The sequence below is a fragment of the Sardina pilchardus genome, chromosome 12, assembly GCF_963854185.1.
Source record: "Sardina pilchardus chromosome 12, fSarPil1.1, whole genome shotgun sequence".
Taxonomy (NCBI): domain Eukaryota; kingdom Metazoa; phylum Chordata; class Actinopteri; order Clupeiformes; family Clupeidae; genus Sardina; species Sardina pilchardus.
Genome location: NC_085005.1, coordinates 13,761,194 through 13,778,727, shown reverse-complemented (window position 1 = coordinate 13,778,727; position 17,534 = coordinate 13,761,194). Strand labels below are relative to the sequence as shown.

Below are 17,534 nucleotides of genomic sequence, written 5' to 3'. Positions count from 1 at the left end.
TGCTAGCAACATTGTTGTCTTCCCATGTAGAAAATGGCCGTGGAACTTTCTTAAGGGTGGGTAACTAATTTCGCAACCCTTTAATTCGACGACGCACACGACCACAATTTAGGTGGGGTGGCTGCAACGGGACAGCAGGCGCCGAACTTCAGCTCGCCGAAATCATTCTTACAGGCAGATCGAATCCACGCCTCGGTTGCTCTGACTGTCACAGACGCTTCGCCATGGCAACACGAACTCAACCACTTGTTGCGTAAAGTTCCGCCTGTTCGATACATTATGGCTACATTCTATCTTCCATTCTGATGATTGGGAAATGTTTGGATACATTTGTGACGAGAACACAGATTTGCCCGTGATTGTTCAAATAGAATTTGCATTGAAAGTATTCAGATATGTTATTCACGATGAAAGTTCTCTGGTATGATGTTATTTCTATTATCAATAGCATACATGGATTAGCCTGTGTATTAACAAGATATAATGCATGTTTTCGTTTATGTAAGCTAAGTCAAAGTAAGGATAAGGTAAGGATATTAAACTGTATGTTTTTTGTTTAAAGAAAAACAAGGAACTTCATTTCCCATGATGCATTGGCATAAATTGGTCCAGGGATAAACGGTGTAAACTCCAATGAGCGCCTGTTGGGGGAGTAATGCCTAGAGATAGAGGTGATCACAGTTATTATGGCAGTATAAATACCGAGGACTCGCCTCCGTGTAATTTTCAAACACTCCTTGGCGGGGGAGGTCGACGACAATCTCCTGGCTCTGTCAAAGTAGCCTACTGCAAGAGAAAGATAAATCAAAAGAGTAGGCTAACTGTGACGAACCGACGGGCCAGTTGCTTACGGGGATTAGTAGGATGGTAATCAGGGTATACATCGCCTCTTCCTCCGGGTCCATCGCGGTGAGTAGAAGGGGAACTGATCCAGATTTTGGGGAGTAGTAATTTCTGAGTAGCATCCACTGAAAGGGAGAGTGAAAATCCAAGCTTGCTTGGTCATGAAGGCTGCACTGTATCCTCTCACGACTGCTGACCATGGGAACAGGGGAACAGTTGTTTATGTAACTTCCCTGCGTGGAAATGGGCAGCTTGTGCCGAGTCGTGTTTCCATATCAGAAATATTTTACATGTACCTGTCAGGCTTATGTCAACTTTAAAAGAGAAGGATAGACGCGATACTCAAATCATACTAAGATGTTTCTGCGTTATATTTGAGGTCTCCTGATCTTGCTTACGAATTAGGCTACTTATTTTGAACTGAAAGCATTCGTGCGGGTGACACTCATACGCACATGCACATCCACATTTTAGTCGGATTTTGCCTTTTAAAACATTTGTTTTACACTTGTAGACACAATACAAATTATTGCGTGGCATCATGCTCAGAGTGTGTATGCAGCCTTGTCTCATCGGAATATTGTTTACCAATCACGCGTAATGAGAATTCCCTTACACTTCCAGACATCCTACAGACCTCTGACGTCTCTAGAACGTTCATAACTGTGTCAACGCTATCTTTATTGTGATTCTCGGCAGTAAAAAGCATAATGGTTCAAAGTGCATGTCAGATGTAGTTTGCTTCCTGACGTATAGGACACACAGCGGTTATATTCATTCTGTCACACGCGTTTATTTAAAACAATGCCGAATTGAGGAACAGCAATCATGCTTGAGCAAATGGGTGTTAAAAAGAACGAGTTGGATGAATGGGGTCTAATACTCCAATCTGACAAAGTGTAATGAGATGGAGTAAAGACATGCGCAGCAAGTGTGATGAAGGTAGATAATGTCAGGGCGTCAGCACATGCACGACAGAGACAGAGTAAACATGTCCTAATGTGGCGCATGTCATGTTTCTGACACATCTACTTTAATGCCGTTTCGATCAGAGACATGTCAGTGATTAAGCCAAATGCGCTGTGCACTAGTTATACTTAGCGTTGAGTATTGTGTATTGGGAAGGTGCGTGTGTGTGTGTGTGTGTGTGTGTGTGTGTGTGTGTGTGTGTGTGTGTGTGTGTTCTGTAAGGAGGGGCACGGTGTACAGTACTTCAGACCGTGTTTGGTCGTGATGGTAACACTGCGTCGCGCTTGCAGTGGAGGAATAATGAGCGCCTTAGGTAATGGCTTGGCCAAGTAAGGCTGAGATTTCCCACATCTCCATTTTCAAACTAAATTCATTCTTGTTTACAGAAAGAGTTATTTTTAGAGTTGATCCCAGTATGCTGTAGTTTCGCACGCGCACACACACACACACACACACACACACACACACACACACACACACAGACATAGGCAAACTGTAGCTTTCCAAGCATCACTACTTTATAGGGATGCAACTGACATCAACTGTGACGCATCACAACCTCTGGAAGACTCCATTCGGATGTGATAGATACTTCAATGTTTCAGACACCTGAACACAGAACTGATCTGAACTATTTATTTATTCAACATTATTTTTTACTCTGATTAGGTTTTCTTTCTTCTCTCCCTGATTGGTCTCAGGTCTACTTTCTGTAAACAATAATCATCCACATTGTTGTGTGGCAATAAAGCATATCTATCTATCTATCTATCTCTATCTATCTATGTGGTTGAAGCAGAACAGCCCCCCCCCCCCCCCCAACCACACACACACACACACACACACACACACACACACACACCACCACCACCACCACCACCTCTCTACTAATTACACAGATGTAGACAGATGGGAGTGTTCTTAGTCACACAGCTGTTCTGTCACACAGACAGCTGATTCCAATCCTAGAAATGAGCAACGCACACACACACACACACACACACACACACACACACACACAACCATACATACACCATGAAATGAGCAGCACTGAGATTATCGAGAGGATTATGGTCATTTCAGATGAGGTGAGAATTACCCACAATTCCAGTGGTTTGATAATCTCTCACTTTGATCTTTTTTTTTTTTTTTTTTTAAAAACCCTCATCTCATGGATACTCACCTCTCTGTTGTGCATAATGTCAATGTCTCTCTCACATTCACTGTCCCTGTCTTCTTTTCTTACTTTCTCTGTCTCTCTTGCACACATCTAACTATCTCTGTCTATCTATCTATCTATCTATCTATCTATCTATCTATCTATCTATCTATCTATTCCACCACAGCACACATCACCTATCCGTGTAACCCTACATACCATTGATGATGCCAATATGGATAGTTCTTATGATTCGGTCTGTCTGACTGTCTGTAAGACTATCTATCTATCTATCTATCTATCTATCTATCTATCTATCTATCTATCTATCTATCTATCTATCTATCTATCTATCTATCTATCTATCTATCTATCTATCTATCTATCTATCTATCTATCCGTCTTTGCACATGCCCGTCTGTCTATCCCTATCTAGGCTATCCAGCCATACCGCCTCAGTCTTGCTGTTAAGACAGTGAAGGGGCACGTTCGATGCTGCCTGGGTAATGCCAGGAGAACATCTGTCCAGATGCCCTCCGTGTCCAGCAGCAAACACACACACACACACACACACACTCAGAAAATCACACTCACACCATGGGCATATGCACTGTGTGGGCCGTGTGTTTTTAAATCTTGTTAATCTTCACTTCCAGGAATTAATTAAACTGCATGAATTGGAGATAATAAAAAAAAAAAACATCTGTTGAGCTGCAGGTGGCCTAGATGTGACACGGACATGAAATCCTTTTAAGGAAAAGACTCAGAAACACACAGATGACATGCAGATTCAGCTGATGAGCTCTCCAGTTGGTACGAATTATCAAAAAGATCAGAAATGCACATACACAACATTTTTGAACCAACTCACACATCCCTCTTATACCCTAAACCACTCAAGGTCTCTATCCATGGGACTCTTGTTAACAGAATGATGCTAGGAGTAATTATGATGCAATAATAATGATGAAAGAATCCTCACAGAAACAGTAACAGCGGAGCCAAAGATCCTTCATTACTAGCTCCACTTTAACCCTCTCTGGCAGAGCTACACCAGGTGCGTAACTGAAGCGTTCCGTTCACGACGCACATGCTGCAGCAGTTAAATAGCCACTATAATCAATGGAAGTAGCTACACCAGACGTGACAGTGGCGCGTACATTCGAGAAAAAAAAATAGACCAGTCTTCTAAAATGGATTTTACGCGTCACGAACGGAGCGCTTCAGTTACGCGCCTGGTGTAGCTCCCCTGTAAGACTTCGCACTTCCGGTGTTTGGGCCCTAAAAAGAATCCTCACAGAAACAATAGCACTTAGCAGGTTTTGGGGCAGGCCACACACTCCCATGCTCAGGTCCTAATGAAACAAAACGCAAAGACCTCATCTGTCACGAGTTGTTTCATCCAATTTCCCAAAGGTCATCACCATTTATCCTGTAAACCACAATGGCCATACACAGCAAAGAACAACCACTAAGACAATGACCCCATTTATTGCAAATTGCCTCACTAGATTTTCCCAAAGATGATGATGCATTGTAATGGCACATATCTGGGTTAATATAAATCATGCTCATTGTCTGTCTGGAGACAAGCGCGCACACACCCCATCGCCCCTCATCTCCTGTGCCCAGAAAGGACTCGCCTCCATGCAGAGCAACTCCGGCTGAGTGTTAGCCTAAGTGCTCCCCGTGCTTTTGTCTTTGGAGATAACACACACTTTCAGACAATGGCAGCATTGTGAGACCAGCCGCACCCTTTGCAGTACAGGTCAGTCGCTTGTGTGTGTGTGTGTGTGTGTGTGTGTGTGCGCGTGTGCGTTGGCGAATAATTTGGTTTGTGCTCTATCTCTGGAAAGTACGGGGAGATACTACAGACACAAGTTAATGTTTAATGGATGACTGGTTTAATGTTGTATACAAGAAAAGCTACTGACCTGTTTTTAGGCCCTGTGTGTGTGTGGGAGAGAGTTTAAGTGTGTGTATGTGTGTGTGTGTGTGTGTGTGTGTGTGTGAGAGAGAGATAAGTGAGGGTCAGACACAAAAGTTTGCCCTTGTGTGTCTTAAACTTCATGGCTGTTCCCACCTTGTTAATTTGTTAGTGAGGCCGGTTAAAAGTACAGGGGGTGAAACAAGGCCATCTTGGAGGAAGACTCAGATACAGAGGGACCTGCTGGAGACACCCCTCAGTCACACGTGTGTGTGTGTGTGTGTGTGTGTGTGTGTGTGTGTGTGTGTGTGTGTGTGTGTGTGTGTGTGTGTGTGTGTGTGTGTGTGTGTGTGTGTGTGTGTGTGTGTGTGTGTGTGTGTGTGTGTGTGTGTGTGTGTGTGTGTGTGTGTGTGTGTGTGTGTGTGTGTGTGTGCTCTTGCATAATTCTCCAAGGTTATACAATCAGAGTCTAGACTAGAGTCAAAGTGGTCAAGCTCTCACTCACTCACTCACACACTCTCCCTCTCTTTCTCAGTGTCCTTTTCTCTCCCTGTATTCATCTTTCAGTGGAACGAAACCTTTGCTTGGTTCAGTGATGATGACTCTCTGTCCCTCTCTCTTTCTCTTTCTCTCTCTCTGTGTGTGTGTGTGAGAGAGAGTTTGTGTGTTTGTTTGTTTTAATCATGGTGACTGAATCCAGCTGAACAGCATGACAGCCGGAGCCCAGCAACACAATTTTGCATCCTCAGCAATTACAGTTTGTGTGTGTGTGTGTGTGTGTGTGTGTGTGTGTGTGTGTGTGTGTGTGTGTGTGTGTGTGTGTGTGTGTGTGTGTGTGTGTGTGTGTGTGTGTGTGTGTGTGTGTGTGTGTGTGTGTGTGTGTGTGTGTGTGTGTGTGTGTGTGTGTGTGTGTGTGTGTGTGTGTGTGTGTGTGTGTGTGTGTGTGTGTGTGCGTGTATGCTGTATCTAAAGGGAGACCCAGGAGTGCTTCCTCTCGTCTCTTTCCCTTTCCCTTGTTGTCAGTGACAAACACACACACACACACACACACACACACACACACACACACACACACACACACACAGCATTCAGTGTTAATCTTGCACACTTAGTCCAATGCCCCCCACACACATATATCACACACTCCAAGGCACAGGTCATTTGTAGTCAGATTTATTAGCCTAATAGGTTACCATAAATTGCTTGAGCTAACATTCATATTTGTGTGGGTAGATAAATCACTGGCACTTGCTGTAATTTTCTCTCTCTCTTTCTCTCTCTCTCTCACTCACACACACACATACACACACACACACACACACACACACACACACACACACACACACACACACACACACACACACACACACACACACACACACATGATACAACACACACAAACTCTCTCTCTCTCTCTCTCTCACACACACACACACACACACACACACACACACACATTGAGAAAATATAATATGTTTAGAAAGCTTTGCTGATGGTTGTAAGCCTTAATCTGTGGAAGCATCACTGATATGGAATGTTTCTATTCATCTATATTAAAATGTTTGTAAGAAGTCTCTCTTTTTCTTTCCCCCTCTCTCTCTCTCCCTCTCCCTCTCTCTTTCTCTGTTCCCGGTCACATAAACACACAGTCAGATTATACCAGTGCCAGATGTTCTGCCTGAGTCCCTGAGACTTGAATCAATACTAACAGCTTCTGTCTGGCAGGCAGTGGTCACTCATTCTGCCAGCCTGCTCTGTGCTGTGCCAGCCTGCCGACCACACACACACACACACACACACACACACACACACACACACACACACACACACACACACACACACACACACACACTACCTCCGCTAAGCCCATCCTCAAAGCTGGAATTTCAGATCCTACAATATTACTAGGATGCTGAATTATCTCTGCATGTATGAGTCAATAACTATGTATTGAATATGTCAGCACTGCTCCAAATTTGACAATATGATGGCATATTGAACATAACTGAATGGAGCTACACTGGCCATCTATACAGTCAAGAGTACTCGGAATACACCACAACTGTAGAATGTACTAAAAGTACCACAGCTGAGCTCATACTGTATGTTGAACAAACACCACAGCAGCTTTAGGAAGCTGTTGTTTTTAACTTAAACGACAATGACTTAGCCAACTCAGATTGACATTACCGAACAGTGAACTAGATTGACATAACTGGTCTACTAAACCAGTGGTTTCCAACCTGGGGGCCGCCAGGGATTGCAAGGAGTCCGCACCGCTAGGCTAGGCATTGGTAATTCATCCCTGGACCCCGATTGATTCGGGGAGGGGGCCCTGGCTTGGCTTAGACACAGGCAAGGGGGCCTTCAAGGAAAAAAGGTTGGGAAACACTGTACTAAACTAATACAGACTTACAGTACTGGTCTACTGGCAGTGCTGGTGTACTGACCTGTGAAGAGAATTGCGAAGCTCTCAGTTGCCAAGAGTTGCCAAGGGTAAATATCTCGTCCTAGTCTGTGCCTGACAGAAATCAATGTTGTAACATAACCCTGACCCTCCACCTACACACATGCACATATGCATGCACGGAGATACACACACTCCCATGCACACAGACACAAATGTATAAAGGCCAACACTTACACACACACGCACACACACTCATGCACACATTAAGGATTATTCTGAAAGTATCTCGTGCCACCAAAGATGCAGTTTAAAACCTACTTAATGACATGAGTGTGTGTGCGTGTGTCTGTGTGCTGGGCGTGTGTGAGTGAATGTGCGTGCTGGGTGTTAGTGTCTGTGTAATTTGAAACTGCGTGTGTTATATGTTTGTGCTGTGTTAGTTTGTGCATGAGTAAAAGTGTTTGCTTGTGTTAGTGTGTGCAATGTGAAACTGCTTGTGTGATATGTGTGTGCTGTTAGTGAATAAGGAGGGGGTACTAGTGCTGATCATCATTGACCTTCATTGACACTCATACTGTATGCACATACAGTAGTCCTGCAGAGAGAGAGAGAGAGAGAGAGAGTGAGTAGACACTGCCATACACACAGCACAGACAGAAGTGCACACACCCGTAAATGTTAAGGGAGAGAAAAGGACAGTTGTTGTCAAATCTCCTGCTCTTAAATCTGCATCGATCTCCTGTGTGCCAACATGTCTACATCTGCAGGTTAAACACACACACACACACACACACACACACACACACACACACACAAACAGCCATGTATGATTACAGACATGCTAAACTGAGGGACTGATTGTGACCGTCTGTGTCCTAGAGAGAGAGAGAGAGATTTGGGAGGAAGGATGAATTGTTGTTGTTGTTGTTGTTGTTCCTGTTGTTGTTGTTGCTGTTGTTTTTGTTGTTGTTGTGGTTGTAGTTTCCTCCCCTGATCAAGAGTATCTTTTCCTGTCTTTTGTTTCTGACATATGCATAAAATTAATTTTCAGTTTGTCCATTTCAACCTGGAACATTACAAATCAGGAATGTTGACATGACCAAAACAAATGAAAAAAATGCCTTGTCTGAGAGGGTTGAAGTAGCAGGTTGCTACTTATGGCAAGCCCTTTGAGCATTTATTCTGATATCAGCTACAAGCTCTTGTGGGGTATCCTAACATAAAGCCTTAACTAGGGTATTAAGTTAAGTGATCCTAAGATAGCAGTCATGTGATACATTTGTCAAACTCGGCTTTCAGCTCAGATCTGTGCGCGTTCTCTCTCGTTTTTTTTCAAATGCGAGAAAATGAACGTCTGGTTGCCAGACCATGTCTCATTTGAGAAGTGGTAGGCGCTAGCCAGGCGACTCCCGACCAGGTTTGGTTGCAGCATAAGACGCCATGGTGATACAGCGACGCCAAAACAGATCTACTTTCGTATGACGGCATACCCTGGCTTTGAGCGCAACATATACCTCGCTAAGCCACTAATCGAGCTTCGTAGGACACCCCGCTGGTCTCCCAAATCACATCTGCCCTATAGGCTCGGCAAGGGCAAGGGAGTCTTCCAGTAGCAGCTCTTAGTCTTCAGACATGACTTCACACATGTGTGCAGACACACACAAACGCTTGCAGTCTGAATTCCACACACTCCCTGTTCTGAAAGTTTTCTCTTTGCACCTTCTCGTCATTTAAAATTGGACAGGGAGAAATCTTTTTAAGGGCCACTTGGGAAGCTACATGGACAGCCATATGATATGGACGATATTTACAATTTCACGATGTCTGAAGATTTAGATGCACTAGGTATAAAAGGAGGGTGAATTACCATTTCAAATCTCTTTTATCAAGGCTGTATTCATGGACAATTACACATAAATAACATTCATCACACATCATGATGAAGTTCATAAGCCAAAAAATATGAGGGTTAATATTCATTTCCAGTATCTTTTCATCTTCAGTGCAAACTCTATGCAGAAAAATAGTGGCACACATTAAACAATAATATTATAATATCTTAGTATATTATAATATAATTATCTAAAGATGCGTGCCGTTTACTAACTTCTGTTTTTGCTGTGAATACACTTCAGCCAGGCATTGAGTGTGTTTTTATAGAAAGTTCTTCTGCTGCACTGTGGTGCAGTTTTACGGTAAAGTCGTCCATTGCAAGCCAAATATACACTTTCAATTATCTTAAAAGGTCTGACTTGATCAAATATCCCCCTTTCTCTCCGTCTCCTGTCTGTAGGTGAAGAAGAGGCAGCAGGCGATCGTGGGCTTCCTGGAGGCGAACCGGATCTCGTTTGAGGAAATAGACATCACCATGCTGGAGGACGAGAGGCAGTGGATGTACCGGAACATTCCGCAGGAAAAGCACCCTGAGAAGGGCAACCCACTGCCCCCGCAGATCTTTAACGGACAGGAGTACTGTGGGGTGAGTTTTATACAGTGTATAACACACACACACACACACACACACACACACACACACACACACACACACGTGTTCAAACAGGGGCCCCTGTCCTGGCAAAAACAATCTTCCAGATTTGTCTGATATTTAAGGGTCCTGTACCAGAGGGAACATTTGCAGGCGCAACACTGAACCCTTCCTCTAAGCCTCTGGGTCACATATTTACATATTCAGGGATAGAGTATGAAGCATTTGCTTTTTTTCTGAGGGAAAAAAATGCATACCTCTCTTCCGTGTGAAGGCATAACAGGGCCTCTCTTGTTTAGAAATGTGCAGCTCTTTCAAAGACTGCTCATACATTTGTCTGTGGGTGTAGTAGGTGTAGATTTGAATACTAGTGGATGGTACTGTAAGGTGTTGATGATGATATGTTTTTAGTAACAGTGGTTTCATGTGGTGCAATCTATTAATGAATTCATGTGTATTCTGTTAATTAATTTCTATGTAGCCTACACAAACTGTGCAGTTGTGCAGGTGAAAAATAATAATAATATATATATATATATATATATTTTTTTTATTAACATAAAAAATAGGGCCGGGACTTTAGCGCGTTAATTACGATTAATTAATTACACAAACATTAATGCGTTAAAAAAATTGACGCATTTTAATCGTATGCCTATTTATTTTTGCACCGCGGAACGTTTCTCACTGGATGAGTTTCAGACGGACCGATTATACTGGAGCACCAAGTAACGCGCATGAGTTCGGTTCAGACAAAACAAACCACAGTGGCACAGTGAACATGAACAAAGAAGCTGATGTGACCGCGTTGGTTGGCCCCGTGGATGGGAAATGTTGTTACAAAAAACGAACGGATGGAAGCGTAGATAAGAGCATGGTTGTGTGCAAGTATGCAACAAGGACGTATCACCGCAGGTATCACCTCAGTGCAAAACATAAAGCAGCTAGCTGCTAGCGTGGACAAAGTATTGTGATACACCAAACCCTTGAGGGAAACCTCTGAGCTTTATTTATTAAACAAATAGCAACCGAGTTGCTGTTACAGCCACAACTCACGCTTATAACAGTAATCCACCGCACCTAATTCCATGTCCAACTTTCATAGACCTAAAAGAAACTTCACACTCAGAACCGCATACAAGCACACACGCACACACGTAAACTCCGCCCCCCAGTTCCTCTTAAAGGGACACAACAATTTCATGAACTCAACTCAAGGTAACAGGTGACACAATTAACAGGATATCACAGTATTATAGTTTATGGTATTGCTACACTTTATGGCAAAAATTGCACTGGTCTGTTGGACTTATTAATAAACAATATTTTTGTTGCTTAAGCGTAGGCCTATGTATTCAGTCATTATCCAATAGTAGGCTATACTAAAAATCCATGTGAAAAAAAATACTTCTCACTGTTCTCAGGTCATATATTTATATACAATTAAAATGCGATTAATTTCGATTAATTAATTACAAAGCCTCTAATTAATTAGATTAATTTTTTTAATCGAGTCCCAGCCCTAATAAAAAAAAAAATTGGCACCCACCATTCACCACATTTTCAAGGAACATTTTTAACATTTTGTCATTTGATCATTGTCCTGATGTTGGCTGGTTCCTTAGTAAGCTGGGCGGCATATTTAGGCCTGATTCACAGCTAGGTAAACGCAAACACACTCAGCTACGCGAGAAGGGTTTGCTGCATACTTGTGTAGTCAAATGTGTTGTCCAGTTTTTCCCAACGTGACGTAAGCACGAGTGCCACGTCATGTGTTTACAATGGGGATGCATCGTCCCCGTAGCCTGCATATACAGTGCCTATAGAAAGTTATCATACCCTTTTGAAATAGTTACTTTTTTTGTCTTACAGCCTGAAATCAAAACCCATTTAAAAAAAAAATCTTTTCCAGTTTTATTTACAAATGTAGCTGTACAACATCAAAATAATGAAAAAAAAGTAAACAGTTCTGAAAATTAATAAAAAATTAAAAACTAGAATAGCAGGGTTGGAAAAGTCATCATACCCCTGACTTAATACTTTGTCAAGCTTCCTTTTGCTTTCATTACAGCCATCAAATTGTTTGGATATGTCTCTATTATAGCTTTGCACATCTAGATAGGGGAATATTTGCCCAATTTTCCGTGCAGAATTGTTAAAATTTAGTCAAATTCTGTAGGGAATGGCGATGGACTGCTCTCTTCAAGTCAATCCACATATTTTCTATAGGATTTAAGTCAGGGCTCTGACTTTGCCACTCAAGGATATTCACCATCCTATCCTTAAGCCACTGCTTTGTTCTTTTGGCAGTATGTTTAGGATTTTTGTCGTGTTGGAAGGCAAATGACCTCCCCATCCTCAGCTGTTTAGGAGAGGGACGCAGGTTTTCCTCAAGAATTTTGGTGTACTTGGCAGCATCCATTTTCCCTTCTATCCTGACCAATTGCCCAGTCCCCGCTGAAGAGAAACATCCCCAAAACATAATGTTGCCCCCACCATGCTTCAAAGTAGGTATGGTGTGTTTTGGGTGTGTTTGGGTGTGTATACTGTGTTTGGTTAGCGCCTGGAGCTCAGTCCAAAAACTTCAATCTTAGTCTCCAAAAAGTTCGATCTTAGTCTCATCTGACCATATAAGCTTTTTCCACATGGTAGCAGAATATCCCAGATGTGTTTTTGCACTGAACTCCAAGCGCAATGTTTGGCGAAAACCAACACAGTACACCACCCAAAACACACCATACCTAGTGTGAAGCATGGTGGGGGCAACATTATGTTGTGGGGATGTTTCTTTTCAGCGGGAACTGGGCAATTGGTCAGGATAGAAGGGAAAATGGATGCTCCCAAGTACACCCACATTCTTAAGGAAAACCTGCGTCCCTCTCCTAGACAGCTGAGGATGGGGAGGTCATTCGCCTTCCAACACGACAATAATCCTAAACATACTGCCAAAAGAACAAAGCAGTGGCTTAAGGATAGGATGGTGAATATCCTTGAGTGGCAAAGTCAGAGCCCTGACTTAAATCCTATAGAAAATATGTGGATTGACTTGAAGAGAGCAGTCCATCGCCATTCCCTACAGAATTTTACTAAATTTTAACATTTCTGTACGGAAAATTGGGCAAATATTCCCCTATCTAGGTGTGCAAAGCTATAATAGAGACATATCCAAACAGATTGATGGCTGTAATGAAAGCAAAAGGAAGCTTTACAAAGTATTAAGTCAGGGGTATGATGACTTTTCCAACCCTGTTATTCTAGTTTTTAATTTTTTATTAATTTTCAGAACTGTTTACTTTTTTTTCATTATTTTGATGTTGTACAGCTAAATTTGTTAATAAAACTGGAAAAGATTTTTTTCTAAATGGGTTTTGATTTCAGGCTGTAAGACAAAAAAAGTAACTATTTCAAAAGGGTATGATGACTTTCTATAGGCACTGTACAGTATAAGGAAGAACTTCAAAATGTGTGTGAGCTTTTGCGTTGTCAACTGCACACATGTTGCTTGCATAGACCATGAACCAGACCTGTGACTCACTGAGTCTATGTTCTATCCATCATTTGAGTCAATGCCTTTGTACAATGAGTTGCTTGTTTCCTGTCAAATTGTTGGACAATTGACCAAATAAAACAAAAATGTGAAATGACGTATTTTAGTATAAATAAAGGCCATCCATGGGTTTGTTTGCTCCCCTTCTTAAACCATGTTGATTAGATGAAGTTGTCCTACACTTTGGATTGTTTGCAAATGCTTTTAGCATGATTACTTTTGTTATGCAATCTGTTTGTCACTGTTTAAATATTTTGTCAGCCTCTCAGCTGTGTTTAGTGCCGGCACACACACTGTTGAGGGTCATCCGATTCTCCACTGATCTGTCTCATGTCCACTGGTACCCATTGAAAAACCTGTGTTGTTTTAGACTTCACCTTGTAGTAAGAATATGTGGTTATAGAGGTGCATCCAGGTGTGTGTGTGTGTGTGTGTGTGTGTGTGTGTGTGTGTGTGTGTGTGTGTGTGTGTGTGTGTGTGTGTGTGTGTGTGTGTGTGTGTGTGTGTGTGTGTGTGTGTGTGTGTGTGTGTGTGTGTGTGTGTGTGTGTGTGTGTGTGTGTGTGTGTGTGTGTGATTCCCGTTAGCGTACCCCTGATGGTTTGTGAATGGGCACAGCCTGCATTGGACCGCATGCGTCTCGCTGAGTGTGCATGCCCTGCCGTAATCCCGCCCCAAATCCTGTCAATCTCTTAAAGAGATTACACACACCAACCCTACCTCTCCCCTTCCTCCACCAATAGAAATGGCATAATCTATATCCTTTGGTCACGCCCACTCAGCAGGAGCCAGTCACAGCGAAGCAGAGTCAGTGGATCAGTCAGATGCTGATCCTAATTGTCTATCAAACATAAAATGTGTATTGCTGCATTGTTTAATGCAAAGGCCATAGATGTATAGGTTATTTGTAAAGAGTAAAGGGCCGTTCACACCAAGAACGATAACTATATGAATGACGATGTTCACACATAAACTATAGCGATAACAACATGAAGAACGATATCGTTGGAGATCACTTTCAGAGCGATTTTGAGAATGATAAAAAGCTAACAGCAATCAGAATCCCTCACATTTTAGCCATCACGTTCATTAACATAAGGAGAGACTTTGCTTATTGTTTGTCATTGTAGACGCTTTTATCGTTATGTTTAGAGTTATCGTTCTTGGTGTGAATGCTCCTTAAGACTGAATTGTATGTGGGGTTATAGTATGTGGTTACCTCTAGTAGAGATAGATCTAGCAGTGTTTATTCATCTGAACGGAATGGGGCATGTGTGTGCACGTAAGTGTGTGCATGTTTGTGTTTTTGATTGTGTGTGTGTGTGTGTGTGTGTGTGTGTGTGTGTGTGTGTGTGTGTGTATGTATAGAGGTGTGTGTGTGTGTGTGTGTGTGTGTTTATTTTGCACAGTATATGGTGTTTATACAGGACACAGTAGATGACTGACATCAGTGGTACTGCACTTGTCCAGTCATCCTCATTTTAATCAGCAGTCCCATGTTACCTTCCCAAAGCTGAACAGGGATGAAAAACCAGTAGGTAGAGAGAGGGATGACGGATTAGTAATCCACTGGTATTTGGGTGAATCCAAATAAAGTGCTATATGTTTTTGTTTTGTGTTTATTGCTCTGTTGCTATACAGCCTTGTGGTCTGATTACAAACGGTATATCTCTTTTGACAGGATCATGAGGATTTCTTCCAGTCGAAGGAGAATAACACTGTGTTTTCATTCCTGGGACTCAACTCCCACCCCTCAGTGAAGGTACTGCATTGTGTGTGTGTCTCTCTGTGTGTGTGTGTGTGTGTCTCTCTCTCTCTCTCTCTCTGTGTGTGTGTGTGTGTGTGTGTGTGTGTGTGTGTTTGATCATCATCACACACACCTCACACTTGCTCATCCCATTTCTTTGAGTGTTATCTACTGTCTGATAAAAACTGCTGCAACTCTATTACACACACAATCAGCCATTTTGGGGCCAAACTGTCTCCATCTGCCCACTCCAGACCGTTCAATTACCCCACCACCAGCACCCCATCTCCACCCAGTACAACTCCCACCGATGTCTAGAATCAACCCACTCATTCAGCAGCTCTTCTTTCTTTCTTTCTTTCTTTCTTCTTCTTCTTCTTCTTCTTCCGATGGATCTCCAAATGTAACACACTCTTCCGATTGCCAGGCCCACTTTTTCTTCTTCTTTTTTTCATTTTCTCTTCTTCTCTTTCCCTCTCTTCTGTGGGAGTGAATCTGCATCCCCTTTAATGATGTGAGACTGCAGGGGCAGAGCTCTGTGAAGTGAGAGCCTGATCTAATCTGATTGCCGTGTCTCTGGGCGACCGCGTCTCTGCCTCTCTGTCGTCTAGCTCCCGATCAATACTCATTTGGGACATTTCATTCCCTCATGAGCAGCGTCCTCAGTGGGCAATCAGACCGGGGATTCTACCATGACCAGTGGTATCTGAGGAGACGGTGAAAGACGATTGTCGACTGTGACCGTGACAATTTGTTTTCCGATGTCTCCGTTGGCAGGAAGAATTAACCAGTTAATTTGATCTTGCCCAAGTGCCCCTGTTCTTGAGACACACATGCATAAGGGAGATGATGGGGAAGTGAATTAGCAGAACCATTTAGAAAAGACAAGTGGAAGTAGGTTTCAGGCTCATGTAAGTGATTTCACATTTGTCTCCTTGGCATTTGTCATGAAAGACTCCCCAAACAAAAATTTGGTCAGTCGTCTTTATGTGATAGTGATTGACTACACAAATAAAAATCTTCATTCATATCATTCAATGTATTCCTTGTTGCAAGTATCTACACCTAAAACACAGTAAAGCATTTTGTTGCAAGTTTGTTTGAGAATGTTGTTGAATTTATTTCAACTGTGCCTTAATATAATAGTGCATATCGTTGCTTTAAGTTATTAAAGGAGTTGAAGGAGACAGTATAGCAAACATACACTGCGTGTTGTTTGTTTATCTTGTGATTCGGCGTCTACAAGACTGTCTGTCTGTGCGGTTGTGTGGTTGAGTTTCACTTCACTTATCCACCTTTTGTTTGTTTTTTTGTTCTACAGGAATCCGAATCGTAAGCGTTGCCATGGAAGAGTGTGTGGATAGAATTGTGCCGCATCACTTCCTGTTTCGGGGGATCTCACCCAGACCACACTGAAGCCTTGCCAAATGATGATGCTGTCCACACACGCAGAAACATACTGTACACACACACACACACACACACACACACATGCATGTTTACGCACAGACACACACACAGACACACACACACACGCACACACACACTCACACACACACACACAGAAAACTGCGGCAACAGAGGAGTTTGGCCATGAACAATAGACACTTATTTTTTTTCTCTTTTGTATGACTTATACTTGTGACCGGTGGGATGTAGCTGATATTATCTATGCTTAAATACTAGACTATAATGTGGCTTCAGAGAGGGGATTGTGTGTGATTGTGTGTGTGTGTGTGTGTGTGTGTGTGCATGTCCGTGTGTGAGTGAGTGAGTGAGTGAGTGAGTGAGTGAGTGAGTGAGTGAGTGAGGAAAAGTCTAGAGTAATGAGTAAGGCATGAAGACCTCCATGTTTTGTTGTGTTGTTCTCTACTGTTAGTGTCAGATATGCCGCTCTGTTCCAGGAACTGTAAAGTGATGAATATTTTATCCCTTCGCTTTACTCCGAAAGGCCTTGTCAAAAGTGAAAGAAATGATTGACAGTCTTGAATCTCTATATCTTTACTCTTTCTTTCCTTCTGCCTCTTCTTCTCTATCTTAAATATTTGTCTTAACTACATCCCTGCACACATTTTCGTGCTGTGTGTCTGCAGTCTGTATGTCTTTGCTTGATTGTCATTAGTGTGGAAATGTTAACTCTCTTCTTTGTGGTTAGTCCTTTTCCCTCTCTCCTCTCTCTTTCTTTCTCAGGTGGTTATTCACATGTAGCATGTAACACTATAGTGACACACACACACATGCACACTTGCTGATGTCTGTCCTGCATTCAGCAGTATAACGAGTGGACAAGAGCTTATGACTGTCCACTTATGAATGGGTTGCAAGTAGCAACTCTTTCTACTGGTCTGTGGTAGTGTTTCATTATTTGGACATCTGCTTTGTCTAACCCCCCCAGACACACACACACGCACACATTCATTTACCTTATGTGGATTAAATGGGTGTTTTT

The 17,534-nt window shown here is 42.5% G+C and overlaps 2 protein-coding genes across 2 annotated transcripts in view; one reads left to right on the top strand and one right to left on the bottom strand.

Annotated features, from left to right (window-relative positions):
- lca5 (lebercilin LCA5) overlaps nt 1-218 on the bottom strand; it is a 37,442-nt gene extending 37,224 nt beyond the window's left edge. The window contains exon 1 of the mRNA XM_062551041.1: nt 1-218. This exon is cut by the window's left edge and continues 121 nt beyond it. The gene's annotated coding sequence lies outside the window, so the exon portion shown is untranslated.
- Nucleotides 219-668: 450 nt separating this feature from the next.
- Nucleotides 669-17,195, top strand: LOC134098400 (SH3 domain-binding glutamic acid-rich-like protein 2). Its single transcript, XM_062551430.1, has 4 exons — nt 669-909; nt 9,602-9,787; nt 15,020-15,100; nt 16,407-17,195. Exons 1-4 carry the CDS (start codon nt 865-867, stop codon nt 16,419-16,421), a joined length of 327 nt encoding a protein of 108 aa, XP_062407414.1. The 5' UTR covers nt 669-864; the 3' UTR covers nt 16,422-17,195.
- Nucleotides 17,196-17,534: the final 339 nt, after the last annotated feature.